Genomic DNA, 23,899 nt, shown 5'->3' on the forward strand with positions numbered 1-23,899 from the left:
TTTAGTTAAAGTTAATTGGTGTGACAATGGTTAGTAAAGTTACATAGGTTTCAGGTGTACAATTCAGGTGTACAATATAGGTGTACAATTCAGGTGTACAATATAGACATCATCTATATATCACATTGTGTGCTCACCAGGCAGAGTCAGTTCTCCTTCCATCACCATGTATTTGACCCCTTTTACCCTCATCTACCACCCCTGCCCCCTACCCTCTGGCAACCACTGAACTATTGTTTATATCTATGACTTTTTGTCTAAAATATATTTCTATGTAAAAACCTAGCAATGAACTAAGATATGACTTGAAGAACTGATATTAGTACAGTATTTAGAGGACATAAATTAAAAGGAATATCATATAAGGCAATAATCCAAATAATAAATTATATTTATCTTTCCACATAAATATACATTTTACCTGCCTCCTATCCTTTAATTCTTTTGACCAAATGCTATTTAATTTTATATGTTAGAAGACTATAAGAATGCTGTTATTAAAAAGTGTAGCTGTGTTGTAACTCTGTGAGTCATCTGGCTATACTATAACATAGAAATTATATAAGATTTAATAAACAATGTGGTTATTCATTCATGAGGTGATTACATTTTTGTATTGTCTCTTTTCATGAAAATATAGTTAACATACAATAAATATTATATTAGTTTCAGGTGTACAGCATAGTTATTCAACACTTAGGTACCTCAGGATGTGATCACAAAAATTAACAACCAACTATCACTGTATAAAGATATTATATTATTGATTATATTTGCTAAGTTGCACATTATATCCCCATGACTTATTTATTTTATAACTGGAACTGTGTATTTCCTATTCCCCTTCACTTTTTTTGTCCGTCCTCTGTTTCTCTCCCCTCTGGCAACCATCAGTTTGTTCTCTGTATCTACAAGTCTGTTTCTCTTTTATTTGTTTTTTAGATTTCACCTATAAGTGAGATTGTGTGGTATTTATCCTTCTCTGTCGGACTTATTTCACTTCTCATAACACTCTGTAGGTCCATCCATGTTTTTGCAAGTGGCAAGAGTTCAATCTTTTTTGTGGCTGAGTAATATTCCATTGTGTATATGTGTGTACATATGTATATATATGTGTACACACACACACACACACACACATTACTAAATGAATAACCACACTGTCTGTTATAACTGGTACCTACTTTCTATGTTACAGTATGCCAAATATCTCACACAGTTACAATGTAGCTACAATTTTAATAGCATTCTTATAGTCTTAAATCTGTTTCTTAAGACTTTGATAAAACTCACCTATAAAATTCAACTATAAAACTTGGTTTATCTGTTTCAAGGAAGAATAAGGAATCTGATGTATGATTAAAGTATTTAATAATAATTATGAGGTTACTCGTATTTTTTATGTATTAAATATGGAAAATTATTTTGTGGAAAATTTTAAATATCTAAATTTATAATTTTAGGGAGTTAAAGTTTTCCATAATCTTTAACTGTATTTCTTTTTAATGTCAATTATACTGGTAGTTATGTTCTATTTTCAAATGTTTTTAAAGTTACTTTGGTATGTTTCCTCTTTTTTTAGTGATCAATTTTGATAACACACTTTTGATTTGATGAGAAATTTGGGGGATTGTGTGGTCGTCATGAGTGTCTTTTCTCTCCTCCCTCACTCTGCTTTCTAAGAGGGGATTTGGGTTCTTAATACTCTTAGCGGCATACTTTCACTCCTCATGGCCCAGATTTGGATGCAGAGTCAGGCAAAACCCTCGCTGCAGCTACACTGTTGTTTTGTGTTTCTTCTGGCTAATGGAGAGTCTTATTTGTACCACTAAACCTTGCTATGTTTCTTAGTGACTTTTTAGAAATAGGTTTTACTTCCCATTGCTATGTTTAGAGCAGATAAATAATGCATAATCCTACACTATTTTCTTGACAAGGATTGCTTACATCGTCTTATGTCAACAATCATTTTATATATGCATGTAAAAATGATTTTCCCAATAAGATGTTAGTGTAATGTCTAAAACACCATTAAATCACATTTGGTTTATGTTTTTATTCAGCCAGAATCTTAAAAGGATCAGATATATAATTAGACCCCAAACACTTCCATTTTCCTAGATTAATGTGCTCTATAGGCAGCAATTTGGAAACAGTAATTTATTGTGCTGAAACAATAACTCATTTCATGGGATCTGAGTGACCCATAAAAGTTAATGCAATTTTAGAGGTGTCTAGAATAGTCACAAAGAATAGCTAAGAGAAAGTGGGTCACTGTGCAAGCAGACCTCTATATCCCAAAGAATAGTGGTGATAAAAATGATTCAGGAATAGGGACCAAAGAACCACAATAACAAAATAATTCAATTTTGCACATTGCTTCATGCATATAAAAGCAAATAGCTGTGTCTGTGAGTGGTGTCTCATTTTATTTATTTCAAAAAATGTATACCAGTTCTATAAAATTATTTATTACAATGGGCAGTATTAGAACACTTTACTTAAAGATTTTTAAAAAGATTCCAAATATATTTTCTCCTTTTATCATGTTACAACCTGAGATAAAGTACAGATGTTTCTAAATCGCACACACACGCGCGCGCATGCTGAGATAAAGTGGGTGAGTGGATTTTCCATGTGACATATGAGTCTACTAATTCAAAAGAGTTACTGTATTTCCTGTCATGCATACTTATACACTCAAAATTTTCCTTTCATTTTTGATAATAAGATAATTAATGGGAAAATTAACACTATAAAGGTTTAATTTTTTGACACATCTTTCTTAACGTTAACTAAAATAGAAGACTTCTTTGTTTATATGAAGTTGGTTTTTAATCGGTTATTTTCACTTGGCTTTAAATCAAAATTTCTTATTTGTAGTGCATGCAAATGTGAGTCATTAATAAATATAGGGATAAATAAATCCATCCAGTATATAGCTTAAAGAATTCCAATGATGATAAAGCATTCAAAAATGGAATGTCATTCCTTAACATTTATTACAATATAAGAATAATTTTTGTTTTTAATTGTATCTTTGAGTGGTTTAATTTCAGAGGGAACTGCAAAAGGAAAGAAAATGTATGTATGATTGTTTTCAGAATTGTGTTGGAAAAGTGAGAGAACTATTGGTATACGATTATAGGTAAAATAATCCAATATAAGAATGACAGTTTTCTTAAATAATCGGAAGTTTCTGAAAACAGAATAGAATTCTTTGTGAGGTAGTGAGTTCCCTAACACTGGAATGATTTAAGTGCAGGCAATGGTATCAGAGGGATTATTACAATCACATGATCAACAGATTGGTGTCTTCATGGTTTCTTCCAGTTCTAGTTCCCTAGGATGCTTTGCAAATTTTGATTCTCTATTAAGCCTCCAAATGTTGACTTTTAAAACTCCTTCATTTCCTCAGAAATTCAATGAATATTAGTTTAACAACTATGATGTTGCCACATACCATGTGGAAGCACTAGGCATAGAGTGGTAAATAAAATAAAGACATGACTCCTGTCTTCACGATGCTTACAGCAGTAGGAAATATGGACGTTAGACAAAAGCATGTACTGGTTTATCAGTAGGAGGTCGTATCTCGGGATAAGACATGAACTAAAACCTCAGGTGCTATGAGATTAAGGGTCAAGTTCTATGTGATCAGGGAATGCCCACTGAGGAAGTAACATTGAAGCTGTCACCTAAAACAAGAGAAAGAAGTCAGGGGAAGAATGATGACCATAATGTCATGCCCATAAAAACAGATGGTGCTAAAGTAGAGTTGTGGGTAGAACTTTGCAGTTTCAGGAAATTAAAAAAAAAAAATGCTGCTGAAGCATAAAGAAGGAACCGAGATGAGCATAGAAAACCATTTAGCAGGCTTACATCAGCCTAAGTTTTATAGGTCATTGTAAGGAGTTCAAATATTTATTTTAGTTTAATGAGAAGCTATTAAAAAGTTTTCACCTGGAGAATGACATAATATAAATTATATTTACGGAAAACCTCTTTAATGTAGAATATGCACTGGAACTGGAGATGTGAGTAGAAAGCTCGTGTAGGAATCCACAGAAAAGACCATGGTAATCTAGACCAGAACAGTAGCCCGGAAGAAGGTGTAAAGTGAAAAGAAGATTTAATCTCATTTTCAGATTCATTAGGGAGTGGATGAAGTAGATGACAAAAACTTGAGTTTCTAAACAAGAAAAAATAGCTGGTATCAGATTTATCCAACTGCCTTAAATAATTATTAAAGTGGGGCAAAATGTATAAAAACACATTTGAAAGCATTGGACTATGATACAAATTTTAAGAGAAGGAAAATACATGAAGAGAGACCCATGCTAACCTTGGATTTCTCACTGGGGGAGTTTTTCAGAATGCTGCCCCGAGAAATAGAGCCAGATGGCAAACACTGGTCTCACTATGTGGACAAACAGAGCAAATGAAAAAGCAAGACCAGAAATTCAAGATGTACAGGAAAGGAAAATACTCATAGTTGTGGCTGAGAACGTGGCTCAAGTCTGACTCACATATATAGTCATGTTAATATGAAGTGTGGATAATGAAATATCCAAATTGTCAGTGAAACTGCATTGAGAGGAGGCTGTGGTATTCAGGGAGGAAAAAATGCATGTGTGTGTCTGGTGGAGAAGAAAGAATTAAATTGTATCTTCCATAGTGAGAAGTCAACAGATACTGTAAAGCGTGGGGGTGGGGGTGGAAACCACGACAGTTAGAGCTTAGAAGAAAAGATCAAATGAAGCAAATAATATGCCAATAGTCGGGAATACTGTTTATGTCAACAAACTTGAAGGAATAGTTAATTCTATAAAATATGTGCATATTTAACTTTGATTAAAAAACAAAATTTGAGAGTAATATGCTTTGTATAGGTACGGTTTTCAGAACATATTATTTCACAAATGCTTCTAATGACTCTAAAAAGAAAAATCCACTGAATGATGTAGACTTTTAAGAGGTGTGTACCAATAAAATTAATCTACAAAAGAGTGCATATTGTCTTGCAAATCGGAAATTTTAAGGTACTTCTAAAACTTATGCATGGTATAACTTTCCAAATTGGCTCATAATGTGTGAATGTAACAAAATTTGAGAGGTGCACAACAAAACGATGAAATGCAAAATACAGTTAAATTTGCATAACTCAGATTTAAATGGTCATTCTTCTTTTAAGATTTGTAATCAATGTAATGTAAAATGCTATTGACAATGGATACCTTCCTTTTCCACACAACATATTTCTTTTATTCTGAAAAAAAATTTATACTCCAGAAAGTAACTGGCAATAAGAAAACAATTAGAACAGCGTGATGACTGATACTATTTTTCAATATAAATGTAAATAATCACAGAATTCATTTACGTGCTCAAATTTTAGACAGAGAACAGTAAAGACAAAGCATAGGAGAACAGTGGTGGAGATTTTTAACTTGTGGCTTGAGGTAAAAATGACCATTTTAAGTGGTCCAGATGAAGCCAAAATAATAACAACAATAATAATAATAATAATAATAATAGGAACATGTACGGTGATGGCAGGAGACTAGACTGGGCGGTGAGCATACGATGCAATATACAAATGGTGTATTACAGAATTATACACCTGAAACTTATATAACATTATTAATCAATGTTACCCCCAATACATTTAATTTAAAAAAAAATAATAAAGGAACATAAAATTTTAGAAGGCTGTCATAGCCGATAAACTCCCCAAATACAAATGATCAGAGTGCCAGGCTGTGGGCCTCCATCTTTCACTCCCCCAGTTCTTAAGACAAAGGTCAGTTGAATCATAGAAATAATTCAACAGGAATGATATATTTTCACTTTATATCTTAGCAATGTCCACTTAATATTAGTGCAAATGCATTGTCAACAGGACATAATCAAGGTAAAAATCTATAACATGATATCCAAAGATATATTCCTATTAGGTTCAGTAATTATTGACCTAAAGACTTTCACTCCACATAAATAAAACATAAAAAGAAGGAAGCATAAATGTATTTCATAAATTATTTCTAAACAGAAATAGTGTTTTAAAGAATTTAAATTGTGGAGGTTATGAAAGTTAATATATGTGAAGACATTGTTCCACTGGTTTAATAATTAACAATAAGTAATTTCTATCACTTCCTTTATTATATTTTCCCAGAGACTCCCTTATGACAATAAGCCATTTGTCAAGTTGCATTTTGATATTGTCTATTCTTTATGTAAGGTTTTGTGGTGTAAGAGGAACTTGTTATTATGTTAATTATAAAGTCAGTGCCAGGGATTATGCCGATGCTTGTGGATATATTTTTTCCAACCTCCATAACAACCATAAAATCACTAGTATTACATTTTTAAAGTAATTTTTCCAAGATCTAATAATGGTAACTGATAGAATTAAAATTGAAATTAAACTGAGATTCCACCAATAGAGCCTGTCATGTAAAAAGGAATGTAAAATAAAGTTATTTCAAAGGGTTACAAGTCAACTATTTATATCAATTAATTATACATACATGAGATTTAAATATGTGTGTTTACCTATTAGAAATGCCTACAATATGTCAGAAAACCATTTAGTTAATTGAGTTTATCTAGAATAGACAATGACTGCATTTTTTGCTGTTCTCTTTTGTAAATTATAATCTTTTAAATAGATAACTTTATATGGAAAGTATTAGTTAGTATAAAAATAAACCTTGCTTTTCCCCCAATTTTTATTACTATAAAGGAAAGAATTTAAATATTATCTACCTCACAGCTCACTCCTGTACTTTCCAAGATGGTAGCCATTAGCCACATATGGTCACTGAGCAGTGTGGCTAGTACAAACAGAGATGTGCTGCACTAAGTATAAAATAAATACAAATTGAAAAAAAATATTTCCTTTTTCTTGAGATGTAATTGCCATGACATTAGTTTCAGGTGTACAACATAATGATTCACTATTTGTATATATTGCAAAATGATCACTGTGTAAGTCTAGTTAACACTCGTCACCGTATATAGTTACAAAACTGTTTTTTCTTGTGTTGAGAACTTTTAAAATTTACTCTTTTAGCAACTTTCAAAAATGCAATACAGCATTATTAACTATGGTCACCGTGCTGCACATTACATCCCCATGACTTACTGACTTCATGACAAAGTTGGTACCTTTTGATACCTTTCACCCATTTTGCCCACCCTCTACCAACCACCCTCCGCCTCTGGCAACCACCAGTTTGTTTTCCTTATCTATGAGCTTGTTTAATTTTAAGATTGCACATCTAAGTGAGATCATATGGTATTTGTCTTTCCCTGATTTATTTCACTTAGCATAATGCCCTTACACTCTATCCATGTTGTCACAAAAGGCAAGATTTTATTTTTTTATGGCTAAATATAGCCCATGGTGTGTGTGTGTGTGTGTGTGTGTGTGTGTGTGTCTGACATTTTCTTTCTCCATTCATCTATCAATAGACAGGTTGTTTTCCATGTCTTGGCTATTGTCAATAATGTTCCAATGAACATGGGTGGCAAATAACTTTTCAAATTAGTGTTATCATTTCCTTTGGATAAATACCCAGATGTGGAATTGCTGGATCATATGGTAGTTCTATTTTATATGCTTGGAGGATTCTCCATACTATTTTCCATGGTGGCTGCACCAATTTACATTCCCACCAACAGTGCACAAGGTTTCCCTTTCCTCTATATCCTCTCCAACGCTTATTTCTTGTCTTTTTGATAGCAACCATTCTAACTTGTGTGAGGTCATATCTCATTGTTATTTTGATTTACATTTTCCCTGATTATTAGTGATGTTGAGAATCTTTTAATGTGTCTGTCAGGCAATGGTATATATTCTTTGGAAACATGTCTATTCAGGTTTTTAGTTGGATTGTTTGTTTTTTGCTATTGATTTGTTTGAGTTTACTTTATATACAGAGGGTGCCAAAAAATGATACACATTTTAAGAAAGGAAAAAAAAAACTGTAATAAGATTGTAATACTCAATATATACCGAAAAAAAAAGATGAATACAAGTAATGTGTATACATTTATTTGGCAGCCCCAGTATTTTGGATATTAACCCATTATATGATTTGCAAATATTCTCTCCCACTCAGTAGGTTACCTTTTCATTAGTTGTTGATATTCTTTCTGTGAAGACATTTTTTAGTTAGATCTAGTCCCCCATTCATTTATTTTTGCTATTGTTGCCTTTGCTTTAGGAGTCAGATCCAAAAAACCAGCACCACAACCAATATCAAGGAGTTTACCAGCTATGTTTTCTTTTAGGAGTTTCATGGTTTCAGGACTTACATTCAAATCTTTCAGCCATTTTGAGTTCATTTTTGTTTGTGGTATAAGATAGTGGTCCAGTTCATTCTTTTGCATGTCCAATTTTCCCAACACCATTAATTGAAGAGACTGTCATTTCCTCAATTATACTCACATATTCTTGGCTCCTTTGTTGTAAATTAATTGACCATATGTGTGTGGGTTTATTTCTGGGCTCTTTATTCTATTCCACTGATCTGTGCGTCTGTTTTTACTCCAATATCCTGCTATTTTGATTATTACAGCATTGCAATATAGTTTGAAATCAGGAGTGTGTAGCCTCCAGGTTTGATCTTTCTTAAGATTGCTTTGCCTTTTGTGGTTCCATAAAGATTTTAGGGTGTTTTTATTTCCATTTCTGTGAAAAATGTCATTGGAATTTTGATTGGCGTTGGACTGAATCTATAGATTGCATTTTAACGATATTAATTTTTCCATCCATAAGCATGGAATATCATTCCATTTATTTGTTTATCTTGCATGTCAGAAATGTTGAGCTAAACTATATTATTACAGTTAATTTCATCAACTTCTTTTTTTTTTTTTAATGTGCCTTATATCTGCCTCATATTGTATTTCTGTGAATCAATGCTGTTTGAAACTTTAATTTTCAAAGCTGGAAAATGAGTAGAAGAGAGAGTGAATATTTCTTCTGGTCAGCTCCCTGTTTAGAAAGCCCTTCATATTCTGGAGTAATACAAATATGCTGATCTAATCCACTGTAAAAGCCACAGGGAAAATCTTAGAAATGAAAGATTATTCTATACATTAAATAATTTTTATTTATTTTTAAGATAACATATTACACTGTTTTATTATCAATTATTCTCTATTTGTTATACACTATATTAAATCCCAGGTAACATTTAAATGACCTATAGCAACTACAGCACAATTCCAGACCATAAACAATTAAGAAAACATGTTAGCAGTTACCTATCTTTGCATAACTTTACGACTTTGTGGCTATACAAGACACAAAGTACAGAAGTTGGATTATAATGGATAGTATAGAAATTGTGGTATAAAACATACCACAATCAGGGCCAAGCAGAAAACTTTTAACACATAGGGTCAGAAGTCAGCTATTTATGCCATATATCCCAAAGTAGTTTATATTCTTACTCTTTTTCTTCTCTGCCAAGAGTTCCTGGTGGAACAGGAGGAGAGAATTTGGCAGAAAATGGTAGAGAGCAAAGGTATTATAGAAAAGTGGAAACCATTCATTTAGTGATATAAGAGCTGCCAGCAAAATGCATACTCTTCTGAACTAAAGGTCAAAGAGAAATGAAAGTAGGACAGAAAGCGGACAAAGTAGGGATGTATGTGGGACAGAACTAGAGAGAAGGAAACAAAGACCCAGGTGAAGCTAAAGATGGGAAGTCAGGTCCTGGCACTTCCTGACAGGAATTCTGTTCATTCTCCATACCACACAATTATAGCATACTATTTTCCACTGCTGCTGAAACGTTTTAAGATTTTGGCACTGTTTAATAGGTATTTTAATAGGAAGGTGTCGGAGCATTTCAAATATGACTAACTGCCACATTGCTCTAGACCTCATTGCTTGAAAATCAACAGCTGGAACAAATTTTATTCTTATCTCTAGTCCCTATGACTCACTGTCTAAACTGTCAGGCTAACTGTCATTTTTCTTATAAGTTTGAGCTAGTCATGTTTTCTCTATTCTATTAGGATCACATATCATGAATTCTACAAAAAATTCAGTAGGTAATTTGACCTGAGTAAATATATCCTCATATAAGAAAGATTAAATCAACAAAACAATTAACAGGAAAAAATTAACAGCAAGGACATTTGATCAAAGAAAAATATGAGACTAGGAAAGGAAGTCAGAACATTCAAAGAAAACATAAATTTTGAAATTGTGTATTTCTAATTCTGTTAGGCATCGCCTACAAGATGCAATGAGAAATGGCCTTTGTGATGGAGGCATGAGGCCTTATAAGGAGAGGCTATGTTTAAATGAAAAAAAAAAAAAAAAAAAAGACTGAAATGAAAAAAAAAAAGCTAATTTAAGAGGAACATAAAAGAAAACCTGTAAAACAGACTTCATAATTGTCTTGAATCAGAGTACTAGCAGCAATAAAAATGTAACAAACTTGAAAAGCTCTCTCACAATTCAGAGGGAAGAAAAAAATCTAAGAGTTTAAAATTATTGGAGAGAATGTTAAGTGATACAGAAAAAAAGGAAGCACAAACATATATTGGCATTGCTGAAAGAATAATTCATGATCATGAGGTGGGAAGAAAATGCAGAAAAGTAAAAAGACATAAATAAATAATAATTCATCTAAAATCTTCCTGAGCTGAAATATAAAGACTTGAACATACAGACTGAATGTACTTTTCCTAATTATATTCAAGTTACTAACTACATACTTACATTAGGATTTTTCTGTGTACAAAGTTCAAGAATAAGATAAATTTTAGCACTTTGGTAGGAAACAAAAGTATACTTTCAAGGGGAAAACATTAAACTGATGACAGATACCTTTTCTGTAATATCAAGATAATAGAACGGTGTTTGTTGATGGCAAACGTGTTAAGAATTGTCTACAATCCATGTTCTTCCCTGGTAAAAGCAACAGTGCTTGTTTACCATTCATGGAGAAAATTACGGAAGTATGTATACCCAATTACTAAGGGAGGAACTAAAACAAAGTGGTCAAAAGCAGGGAGAGCTAGCTCAAAAATGTCAATAAAGATTTAAAACTAAGAATTCAAAATATTTAAATATGCTTTCATTTTATAATTAAAAATACCAAAAACATTGTAAAAATATGTATGTCAAAAAATACCAATTGGTCTAATATGGGTCTAAGTTAATAAATATGAATTAGGAGTATGAGCCTTATTAGAAGTTTACATGTATATAAAATTATGACTATTTAGCTGGAGGGTAAGGATAAAAAAGTGCTCACAGAACTGGCCCCACCCACGTGCACACACAAATAGATTTCAATCACGGGAACAGTGACATAAATTTAGGGATTCAAGAATATGGACATTGTAGTATAGGTTGCCTGTTTATTAACATCAAAAAATGATTTATCATTGTTTGCAGTCTGAAGCATACCAGTTACAAACCGAGTCAGGGTCAAATAAAATTTACTTAATAAAACTATGAATTTATATCTCCATCTATTTTTACTTGCCTAGTTTCTAGAAGGGCAAGACGAACAAGAGCATTGTTTTTTCACATGGGGATATTTAAAACGTAATTGTATTCTTAACATTAATTACAGAGATGTAATTCAGAGATTCAGGATTTTAAAAAGAACTGAAATGATTCTTAGTAGCAACGAAATCGGTACGTGGCACCGAAACCACGTGCAGAGGAAGCGCAGCCGAAGCCCTGCAGGAAAACAGGGATTGGACCGCGACATCCAGCGCACACAGCAACGAGGGAAGGCAGCGCACTCATGTTTCATTTATGACATTGTCGTGTTAACGTTTTAAACCCTTTTCATAAAAGAGAAAACTCTCAGGTTGCCTTAAAGTAACACCCATGTATAGTCGTGTAAAAGAGGCCCAGGAGTGAACGTGGAACAAGGGAAGATGGCAGTTTGAGCGTGGCCCCCCCGCCTGGTCCCTGCCCCGCATCTGCTCTCCCCCCCAGAACCGCACCCCATCTCTGCGATCACACAGCATCGCGGAAACAGATGGGCAGCTCTGAGGGCTGCTTCCCAAGTTGTGATTTCCACCGGAATCGTGGGAGGGAAGACCAGTGTGAGATCACCTGTCGATGGAACTGCGTAGGGGCCGCAGGAACAGATGCAGACCGGCCTCCCCGGGGGCCTTTAGTTCCCGGTAGGAAGTCCCTGCTCAGCCACCCATGTCCCTTAGTGGAAACTGTGTGCCGCACTGTGGTTCTGACGCCAAACAGCCCCTTCACACCCTGAGGAGCTGGTGAGTTTAGGGCATGGCACTGGTTGTGTGCCCGTCTCCAAGGCTCCATGGTGGGGAGAGAGATACCACTGGATACACAGGGGATGCGAGCAGAGAGCTTTCTCCCTGCAAGTGTGTGTCAGCAGCATGTGTCCCAGCATCTCCAACATGACACACTGTTAGAGCAGAAACTGGTGGGCCTTCCAAGACCATCTGGTTTGCTGCAGCTGAGGGATCAGCTGAGGGACTCACATCCTCAAAAGAATAGCGACTGAGGGAACCGAAAAATCATAACCAAAATGATCCACAATGGTACGTGGGTCAGTCTACAGGATAATCCTATGGGGATGAAATGAGAGTGTGAAAATTACGTTTTGTAACTCACAAAAGTGACATCATAGTATCCTTTTCGATTTAATTCATGGGACCGCCACTTCAAAACAAGAGAAAATCGATGGCCCTAGGCCAATGCTACTGCCAACAGCTAGAAGAAAAATGGCCAAATTGCAAAATCATATTTTTAAAGCCATCTGAAATGTTTAGATGAAACAGAACTAGATGCCACCAGTCCTTTTTTATTGTTTTGTTTTCCTGGAGAAGGCGCCAGTTCCGAGGATGGCTTGGCTCAGGCAGAGAACCACTGTTAGGGTTGGGGAGGGGCAGGAAATGTGCCATCCTTTTAGGGACCACAAGGACTGAAGCGACAAACTCGAGACTCGAAGGCCAGCTTTCCAAGACATTGGTGAATTCTGAGTCTATTTGGGAGCCAAAAGTTCCTGAAAAGAAGAGTCTCCCACAATCCCACTAGAGAACAAGGACCGGAAATACCACAAATCAGAGATGACAGCCTCAGAGAATGCTGAGATGCACCCGAGGGCAGCTCCAATCCTGGGTGAAGCCAGAGGCATGAGAATAGTAAATGTTGAAACCAACAGACAAGACAGTTGTACTGGGGAAGAAACAAGAAAACAACAACAACAACAAACCAGAATGAAAGTAAATGTTTACCTATTATCTTCAAAGATGTCAAAAAGGACATTGCACCCATAATACGCAGATACTTTTCAAAAAACAGAGAACAGGCTTAAAATTAAAGGACTAAAATTTTTACCTCGAATCATGTCATTTTTATTACATTATGAGTGATATACTACAATGAATAGGGAATCAAGCACAAAAGCTAAGGACAAATAATTTAGGAATATTGGAAAATAGATGTTCCAAGGTGAGGAGCGGTGCCAAAATAGGGATCACTCCTGATTACTTTATCACCTATCATTGTTCATATGGAATTAATTTATAGAGTAATAAAAGTAGTCTGAAGGAAAAAAATAATTAAATGGGCGCATAGAAAATTAAAGAAGAAAATAAAAATGAGAGGCAATGATTTCCATGATTTTGAAATGGATCGTGTTGAGAGAGAAAAATGTATGAAAATAGAAATAACTATGCTCACGCTTTCCTCTCTACCTGGTGTGATGTCCCCAACGTTCAGCCACGACGAGGAGAGCTGCACAGCTACGGGGGCGAGGATGCTCTGGAGATTATTTGATTTCCCATGTCAATGACAGTCTACATTTTCATTCCTAGAAATGAGCAAGGGCCAGGCCAGGCCAGGACCAGAAGGATTTTACATTTTGGGGGACAATGTGTAGAATGCATGATAGGGCTGCACTCTTGTTTAAAGTCTGTGCAACAGCCCCTCTTGGCATGTGGAGACAAGCCTGTATTTTCAACAGCCTGACTTCAAATCAACTGTCTTAACAGCTCCTTTCTTTCATATATTTTTATTAACCTCTATAACAGCCATGTCATAAGACAGGCAGCCATTATTGAAAACAAGAATAAAGACAGGAAAACTATTTTCTGTGTATATTGCTTCACATTTTACATAAATAAATCTGTGGCACTTTGCAATAAAATATTAACTTTCCCTATTGCAATCTTTTTCTTTAGGTTGTTCAATATAAACTACGCTGTAGTCAATATAAAGTGACTACATTTCTATTTTTAAATGTTTATATTTGAACTCAGTTGATTTACCAAATAATGCATAGGGGGTATTTTTAGAACCTTGGTGTTTCTTCATTAATGTAGTTATGAGTTTTAATTCTAATTTAAGGAAAATATTTAGATTTCAATTTTCTTTTTTTCTGAGATTTTTCAAGTATTTATAATTTAAAAAATGTCCTTAAAATGACAGATAATAACATTTAAAGGGAAAACTTCAGATTTTTTTCGTTTATTGGTAAATCCCTGTATTTTCCTATCAAAATATTGTGTCCCTGATATAGTTTTTTTTAGTTTAATATACAAGAGTTTCAGGTGTGTGATGTCAACATTATTATTATGAAATTGTTTAGCATAAATGTGAATAATTTTATCAAGAGATTTCAAAAGAGGTAAGAACACATACCCAGCAAGAGACTACAGGTTTAAGTAGTTGAAATTGAGGGCATAATTACAGTCTTAAAATTATCTGTAAGGCATTTCCAAGATTTCTTTAAAAGTGCACTTTGCTTTTTCCACAAAAAATTTACCTTCTAAATGTATTTGCTCTGCAGAAAATTGATCTCTAAAAAGTAGAGTGAGATAAACTAATATTTGTTGCATGTTTATTCATGTCAGGTGCTGTGTCAGATGTTTCATTATTTCATCCAATTTTTGAGGCAGTATATGGAGTTCTATTATAAGCAACATGCTCAAAGTCACAGAGCTGATACATAGCAAAGCCCATCTTCTGATTTAGCTGGAGGGATATGGGCACGAGTAAAGGCCAATCAAAAGTTAGTTTTGGGGGTGAATTGTCTGCAAAAAGGGAGGGCGACACCATCTGGGATATTCCTACACATGCACATGGCTCTTTCCATAAATCCGTGGGTTAAATTTCTTCTCCTCTTGAATTAAGTCACATCCTCACAAGGGATGGCCCTGTGAGCTGCTTCGACCAGTAGCATCTGGAGAAAGGGGCTGTGGGAGTCCCCAGAAATCCTCTGGAAAGCCACCACCCACGTGAAGAACCTCCAGACTGACCACTCAATGGTTACACGGCACAAAGGAGAAGCCCAGCCCGTGATGGCCATTCTCAGCCCAGCTGAGGTGCAGAGTCGTGAGGGAGCTCATCTGGGACATTCCAGCGCAGTGACCACTCTATGGAATGTGGCTGCAAGAGTAACCTCGGCCACTTCTATTTAAAGTAGAATGAACACCCAAGAAACCCAGAGAACTATGATGAGCCATTTGTAAAGGTTTTAGACAATTAAGTATTTGGGTAATTCATCTTGTAGTCATAGATATCTCAAACATACACTGGAAGTGAGGTGCCTGGAAGTGAGGTGCTGCCATAACAAAACCCTAACTTTTGGTTTAGGGACTGGTTTAGGGACCCTGGAGAAGCAGACACAGGAAGCGCTGAAGAGACTGTCAGTCTGGCTGTAAGAAAGTGAGGAGATAGTTAGTGGAGGCTGGAGAAAGGGAGACCCACATGGGCCCTGGGTCAACAATTAGCAGTAGTGTCACGGGTGAGAATATGGAAAACATAAGCATGGAATAAATCTGTGCATCTAACGAAGACGTCCAAGCAAAACGTCAAAGTGTCAAATGTCTTCTTTTAGTTTATGGATGACAAGCAATTGTAAGAGAAAAGTAACTTGAAATATTATTCAATTTTCAAGCACATTTTAGGGGAAATAGAGGAGGTAAAGTTGTCTCCAGGTAAAGATAAAATCAAATTGGCCATAACACAACTAAGAAAGAATTGAGACAGGGCTTAATAGCAGTTCATAGGTAGAGAAAGAATATAAAAATATTAAGAGTATAATGCACACTAACCTGAGAAGCACAAAGAAAAGAGACGTCTGCTTTAAAGGAATATAGATGTGATTTGTGGATCACGGATGTACCGTGTTTCCCCGAGAATAAGCCCTAGCCGGACAATCAGCTCTACTGCGTCTTTTGGAGCAAAAATTAATATGACCTGGTCTTATTTAATTATAAGACAGAGTATAATATAATATAATATAATATAATATAATATAATATAATATAATATAATATAATATATATAATATAATATAATGTAATATTATTTAATTATTAAATAGCCAGTCTTATTTTACTATAAGACCAGGTCATATAATATATAATATAATATATAATATAAAATATACCGGGTCTTCTATTAATTTTTGCTCCAAAAGACGCATTTGAGCTGATTGTCCAGCTAGGTCTTATTTTTTGGGAAACAGGGTAGTACATTCCGGTAAGATTCATACAAAACTCTCAAAGATTTAAAGAAAGTTCTACCAGGAAAATCTCCAATAGTGTGTACTAAAATTAACTGAGTTAAAACTGAAAGGAGGCCTCTTTTTCCCCAATATTCTATGGCTAAGATGCAGGAGAAGAGAGCTAACTGACAGCCAGTGTGACCATTTAAAAAAAATTTTTTTTCAGCTTTATTGTGATGAATTGACAAATATTGAATGCAGTCTTTTGATGAAGTCTAGTATTCTGTTTTTGACATTCAATATTATATTAGTTTCAGGTGTACAGCATAGTGATTAGACATGTATATAATTTATGCAGGGATATCCCTAAGTTTAGTAGCCACCTGGCACCATACATAGTTGTTAAAACATTATTGACTATATTCTCTGTGCAGTACTCTACCTACATCCACGTGACTATTTTGCAACTACAAATTTCTACTTCTTAATCCCTGTACCTTTTTCACCTACCCCTCGAACACCTTCCCATCTGGTAACCATCAGTTCTCTGCATCTATGAGTCTATTTTGTTTGTTCTGCAGATTCCACATATAAATGAGATCATATGTTATTTGTTTTTCTCAGTCTGACTTATTTCACTTAGCATAATACCCTCTAGATCCATGCATGTTTTTGCAAATGGTAAGATTTCATTTTTTTAATAGACCAGTAAAATTCCATTGTTTACTCGTATATGTACCAAATATTCTTTATCCACTCATCTATTGACAAACATTTGGGTTGCTTCTATATCTTGACTATTGTAAAAAACATGGCACTGAATATAGAGGTGCACATATCTTTTAAAATTAGTGTTTTGAATTTCTTCAGATAAACACACGGAAGTAGAATTGCTGGGTCATAAGGTAGTTTTATTTTTAATTTTTTGAGAAACCTCCAAACCATTTTCCATAGTGGCTGCACCAACTTACAATCCCACCAACAGTGCATAAGGGTTCCCTTTTCTCCACATCCTCACCAGCACTTGTTTGTTGATTTATTGATGATAGCCATTCTGAGAGGTGTGAGGTGCTTTATCATTTTGGTTTTAATTTGCATTTCTCCGATGATTAGTGACATTGAGCATCATTTCATATGTCCATTGGCCATCTATATGTCCTCTTTGGAGAAATGTCTATTCAGGTCCTCTGCCCATTTTTAAATTGGAGTGTTTTTTTTTTTAAGTGTAAAATTATCTGAGTTCCTTATATATTTTGGATATTAACCCTTTATCAGATGTATCACTGGCAAATAGCTGCTCCTATTTAGTAGGTTGTCTTCTTGTTTTGATGATTTCCTTCAGTCTGCAAACTTTTTACTTTGATGTAGTTCCATTTGTTGTTGGTTTTTTTTCCTTTTGTTTCTCTTGCCTGAGGAGACATATCAAAAAATATTGGTAAGAGCAATGTTAAAGAGCTTACTGCCTATGTTTTCTTCTAGGACATTTATGGTTTCAGGTTTTACGTTTAAGTCCTTAATCCATTTTAAGTTTATTCTTGTATATGGTGTGAGAATGTGGTCTATTTTCATTTTTTGGCATTTATCTATCCAGTTTCCCCAACACCATTTATTGAAGAGACCACCTTTACCCCATTGTATATTCTTTCTACCTTTGTCATAGGTTAGTCGACCAGGTAGATGTAGGTTTATTTCTGGACTCTCTATTCTGTTCAGTTGATCTCTGTATCTGTTTTTATGCCAATATCATGCTGTTTTGATTACTTTGGCCTTGTACTATAGTTTGATATCAAGTAGTATGATATCTCCAAATTTGTTTTTTTTCCTCAATATTTCTTTGGCTATTCGAGGTCTTTTTTGGTTTCATATAAACTTCAAGATTATTTGCTATATTTCTGTGAAAAGTGTCATTGGTATTTGATAGGGATTACACTAAATCTGTAGATTGCTTTAGGTAATAAGGACATTTTAATTATATTCTTCCAATCCATGATCATGATATATCCTTACATTTATTTGTATCTTCTTCAATTTCTTTCTTCAGTGGCATAGTTTTCCAAGTACAAGTCTTTTACTTCCTTGGTTAAGTTTATTCCTGGGTATTTTATTCTTTTTGATAAAATTGTAAATGAGATTCTTTTCTTAATTTCTCTTTCTGATAGTTTGTTATTGGTGTAAAAATGCAAATGATATCTGAATACTAACTTTATATCCTGCCTCCTTACTGAATTATTAGTTCTAATAGTTGTGTGTGTGTGTGTGTGTGTGTGTGTGTGCAATCTTTAGCATTCTCTCCATATAGTATCATGTCATTTGCAAATAAAATTTTACTTCCTCCTTTCCAATTTGGATGCTTTTAATTTCTTTTTCTTATTTGACTGCTGTGGCTAGGACTTGCAATACAATGTTGAATAATAGTGGTGAAAGGAGACATATTTGTCTTATTCCTGATCTTATAGAAAAAGCGTTCAGCTTTTCCCCACTGAGTATGATATCAGTTGTGGATTTGTCATACGAGTACGGTATCTGGACTTTTATTATATTGAGGTATGTACCCTGTACCCCACTTTACTGAGAGGTTTTTTTTTTTTATCATAAATGGATGTTGGATTTTGTCAAGTGTGTTTTCTGCATCTATTGAGATGATCATATGATTTTTGTCAATCATTTTGTTTATGTGGTGTACCATGTTAATTGACTTGTGGATATTGAAACAACCTTGCATCCCAGGAATAAATCCCACTTGATCATGGTGTACGATTTTTCTAATGTATTGGTAGATTTGGTTTGCTAATATTTTGTTGAGGATTTTTGCATCTGTGTTTATAAGGATATTGGCCTATAATTATTTTTTGTAGTGTCATTGTCTGGTTTTGGTATATGACTATTATTTTGAAGGAAGAGTGACAAGCAGGGATCCAGAGGGTAAAGCTAAAATTCATTTTATTTACACTCTTGGGAACCTGCTGACATTAAAGCAGTATGGGCTTCTCTACTGCATAATGAGAAACTAACTACATGGAGAAAAGGCCTACGACACAGACATCCCAGCCCATCCAGACCTCTCAGTAAAACCATCTTGGACATCCCAGCCCCAGTCACTCTCCCAGTTTGATGTAATCTCAAGAGTGGCCCAGCCAATATCACACACAGCAGAACCAATTTCTCAAGCACAGTCAACCCACAGGATCTTGAATAGTAAAAATCATTGTTCTTTCAGCCACTAAGTTTTGGCATAATTTACTGCACAGCAAGCCATAACTGAAGCAACATTTTTGTTCCCGACATTTGATTGGGTAGTCATTGAAGCAAGTTACAGTCTTAAACCGTTACCTAGATAAACCAAATGTCCGCTAAGTAAATCCCATTCCTGCAAGAGGATTGATTAATCCGATTCTAGAGCTTTCTTCCACAATCCTGTCTGTTTAACCCACTGCCTTGATTTCCTCTTTTGGTTTTGGAGGGTAGCAGTAGGCCACATCACAGGTCTCATGAGGATTAAATGAGTAAATATATGTGAAGCACCTAGAATAATGCTTTGCATTCATAGCCCTGTAAGTGGCAGCTGTCAACAAGAGTCTGTGTGGAGATCATGGAGGGAGCTACCCCACGTGCCTTCACAATAGTGAAACTCTAGAGCGGACACGACATAATAAGAATATCAGAGGTCACTCCTTTTTGGCTCTGGGATTGTGGGAAGAGCAAACATTCCAGAAGAGTCTTTCATTTCCCCTTTATGTGTCTCGGTCTGGAGATGGGTTGTGTACAAGGAATTTCTACAGATGGTAAGTTAGGCGTTGAGGGATAGGGGCAGGCAGACTTTGTTTTCCACTGTATTTGGAATCTTGGGAGGAAGATGCCTCTCATTGCCCCACACCCATATGGGGCAGAGCCACCAAAAAGCGGAGGAACATGGGCCGGCAGGGGGAGGTGCTAATATTGAGTTTCTCGAAGCTGCACTCAGTTCTCATTTGTGGCTGAGATGAGAGCCCATCCTGGGGTCCACACTGAAGGTCCCGGCAGGCGACTCTCTCAGTCTGTTGGCTTGTAGGGGATGGGAAGGGAGACAACTGAGGCTACACCAGAAAGAGCCAAGCTATCAAGAGGAAGGTGAGGCAAAAAGAAGAGGGCTCACCTTTCATTGTGGGAACGCAGCCAAGTACACAGTGACAACACGGACTAGACATTATACAGACTCGTAGACACTCAGCAGTGCGTACTCAAGGGCCAGCATAAGGCCAGCAGCTGGCCACTTTCCCCCCAGTCCTCCAATACCTATTAGGCAGACTTCCCTCCAAGTTAGAGAAAGCAACAGGCAATGGAGGGGCTCAGTGAATGACAAAGACTTTTAGAAAAGGAAGCTTAGTTATCATATAAAAGGAAGCTTTATTCACTACTCAATTAGTAAGCTTTCACTTTTCCCACTAATCAGTGGGGGGATGAGGAAAACCAGGTATGTCACTAAGGACATACCTGACTTCATTTGGAAATAGCTACGTGCATTTATATAGTGTCTTTTTAAAAGTAAATTTCTTTCTTAATAACTAAAATATGAAGCAGTATATTACACCAAACGTTTCAAGGAAATATTCCTCTAAGTACAATTTAATACTTTGTTCATACCACTAAGAGGGAAATCACAGCTTTATTTCAGCCTGATTTGTATCTCGATACCACTTTCCAATGGTTTACTGCAAACTGTCTACCCAGATAAAACTCGAAAGCCCTTTTAGTTTTCCACAGGTGCTTAATGCTTTTCCTTAGCTTTAATCACAATCTACTTACTTTTCTGAGAATATTTATATAAATTAGAGTGACATCTTGGCTTGCCTTTTCAGTCTCCTTACAATACAAATCACATTATTTGACACCTCTGCCCACTTTTGTCTTATATCAAGAATTACATCATGTTTATTGTTACCTCTTTAGGGTGAAAACGTTTTTCACACAACATGTCATCCCACCGCGTAGATAAAAAACACATATGCACAATCTATCAATTACTTAAACAAACCATTACTTTCACTTAAATACTGTGGTTCTCTTTATCAACTACCCAGCAAATTGTATGGTTTGCAAGTTTTTCCTCACAGATAATATAATTCTTTCAGCTTTATGTGAAATGTATTCTGAAAGCTCCTTTTGCCTTTCAGAAATGTCATACCTTTTATAACAAAAGTTGTTTCTTAAATGACATTTAAATTGCCTTTACCATAACATACAACATCTATTAAGCAAAAAATAATAAAAGCTAAGAAGTCCATCGATTCAAGTATTGAATATCTGTAAGTTCCTTTCATTAATATTTCTAGTTAACAAAAATATTACTGATATTTAAGAAAATATGAAACAAGATATAAAAAATTTTTAATCTAAGTTCCCAATCTTGAATTCAACATATTTTGTGAAATAATTACCTGTTTTGTAAGTGCCTGAGTTCAATTTCCAAATTTTCATTTGCTTCTTTCTGTTCATCCAGACATCTTTGGAGCTTATGGATCTGATTCAGGAAATCATCAAGCTGAAAGCAAAGTAGAAAAATGCTTGAGTTAAAATGATTAAGATGAGACAATCTTTTGTAAAACAAGCTCTATTCCTTGCATGGTACATTCTTATCATGCGTTAGTTTCATATACGGGGTGCCAAAAAATGTATACCCATGACTTCTGTTCATCTTTTGTTATTGGTATATATTATCACAATTTTAATTTCGTTTTTCCTTTCTTAAAATGTGTGTACAATTTTTTGGCACCGTGTGTGTGTGTGTGTGTGTGTGTGTGTGTGTGTGTGTATATACACACATATGAGAATAATCATTTGTTTTCAACAATAGACTTAATGCATATATTCAAAATAAAATAAACATCTACATGGACTGTAGAATAGTTGGCAAAGTCTTTTCTATCTAAGCCGCTTGCCCGATTTCTACCCCTGCCTCCCTCCCTGTGTGAGTGACGTACTGATCCTGTGCTTATCATTCCCATGACGTTGAAAATGTAGTTTTAATACATACATGTAAATGCATGTAAATATTTAAGTATAAGATACGAGTATATGTGTATATATACATATACATATGCCAAGTGTGTATGTATATAGATAGATAGATAGATAGATAGTATATTGGTGCAAATATTTTTTAAATGTATGGTTATTTTTGTTGTGTTTTACTTAAACAAAACAAATGGGTATATGCTAACACTAGCTTTTTAAACTCAATTGCTAAGACACATCTGTGCTGGCATCTCACTGCGGTGTGTTAGCTGTTTTCCATTATGGCATTACATAAACAAGCCGTGACATTACACTACCCGTCTGCCCTGGAGGATTAAAGTGTTTGCACCCTTATGCTGCTCTGGGCATTCTTGTATGTGTCCCCCGATGCATATGTACAAAATGTTCTCTTGAGACATATCTAGGAGGAGAACTGCCACGTTACCCCTTTTTAATGTTTAATTTTACAAGACAATGCTAAATGTCTCCCCCAAACGTTTTACTAACTTAATCTCTGAAAGGCAGTTAGAAGGGGTCCTGTGTGCCAACACTGATGCCATGAGATACTAAACTTTGCCAATCTCTGAGCAATAACGTTGTTTGGTACCTCTTTATGTTTTCATTGGTGTAATGTTTTTCCTCTTTTGTGCCTATTCAGGTCTTCTGTTCAGTCTTCTTTTTGGAGCTATCATTTTTCATCTGTAATTTTTTTGTGACAATCTTGATAATAATTCTTTGTCAGTTATAAGTGTTTGAGGTATCTTCACCAAGTATAGATCAGGTTCATAACTTATTTTTCCATTTAAGAGAGCTTTGGATGAATAATTATTAAATACAATTCATCAATACTTTATATCAATATCAATATTTAGGATGTGTTTAATAATGCGAAAAAATACTTCTCTGCTCAAAGTTTAGAGAAATATTAATTTGTATTTTCAACTAAAATTTGTTAGTTTTGCATTTGTCACTTAAGTCCTCAAACAAGCTGGAGATAGTTTTTACATATGATGTGAAATTAATGCCAATTTTATTTTTTCTATGTAAAAACATTTTAATAGATGCATATATTGAATAAATTGTTTTCCCTATTGATCTGACACATCAATCTGTCATACATTAAAATTCCATATATTCTATGCATAGTTTCTTTTATAAAGACTACTTTGGGGTTAATTTATTTGACTCTTCATACTGAATTACTAGAGCTTTAATCATAAATCTTGACATAACATAGGCAAGCTCCATTCCCCCCAGCTCTTTTTTCTCAGAAGTAGTAAGGATATTCTTGTTTACTCATAATTTTAGAAATAGTATCGTAAATCCCACAAAGAAGCCTATTTGTATTTAGCCTCAAATTTCATTAATTCTATAATAAAGTATATTTGACATCATTTTGATATTTAGTGTTTTTGTCCATGAATATG

At 34.9% G+C, this 23,899-nt stretch overlaps 1 protein-coding gene and 1 long non-coding RNA gene across 3 annotated transcripts in view; one reads left to right on the forward strand and one right to left on the reverse strand.

The window, feature by feature from the left end:
• Window positions 1-23,899, forward strand: part of LOC141573127 (uncharacterized) — a 339,255-nt gene that overhangs the window by 111,343 nt on the left and 204,013 nt on the right. The gene's annotated exons all lie outside the window — the stretch shown is intronic.
• Window positions 1-23,899, reverse strand: part of CCDC102B (coiled-coil domain containing 102B) — a 199,622-nt gene that overhangs the window by 6,959 nt on the left and 168,764 nt on the right. Inside the window, exons 8-9 of one of the 2 annotated variants that reach the window (XM_019729362.2) lie at window positions 21,896-21,999; window positions 17,372-17,890 (exon numbers count right to left, since the gene is read on the reverse strand). In XM_019729362.2, coding sequence (XP_019584921.2) covers window positions 17,836-17,890; window positions 21,896-21,999 — 159 coding nt within the window. In that variant the 3' untranslated portion in view covers window positions 17,372-17,835. Of the gene's footprint in view, window positions 1-17,371; window positions 17,891-21,895; window positions 22,000-23,899 lie in introns of those variants that run through there. The other variant, XM_019729363.2, reaches the window with a different exon arrangement.

This window comes from Rhinolophus sinicus, linkage group LG09 (assembly GCF_036562045.2).
Source record: "Rhinolophus sinicus isolate RSC01 linkage group LG09, ASM3656204v1, whole genome shotgun sequence".
NCBI classification, from domain to species: Eukaryota; Metazoa; Chordata; class Mammalia; order Chiroptera; family Rhinolophidae; genus Rhinolophus; species Rhinolophus sinicus.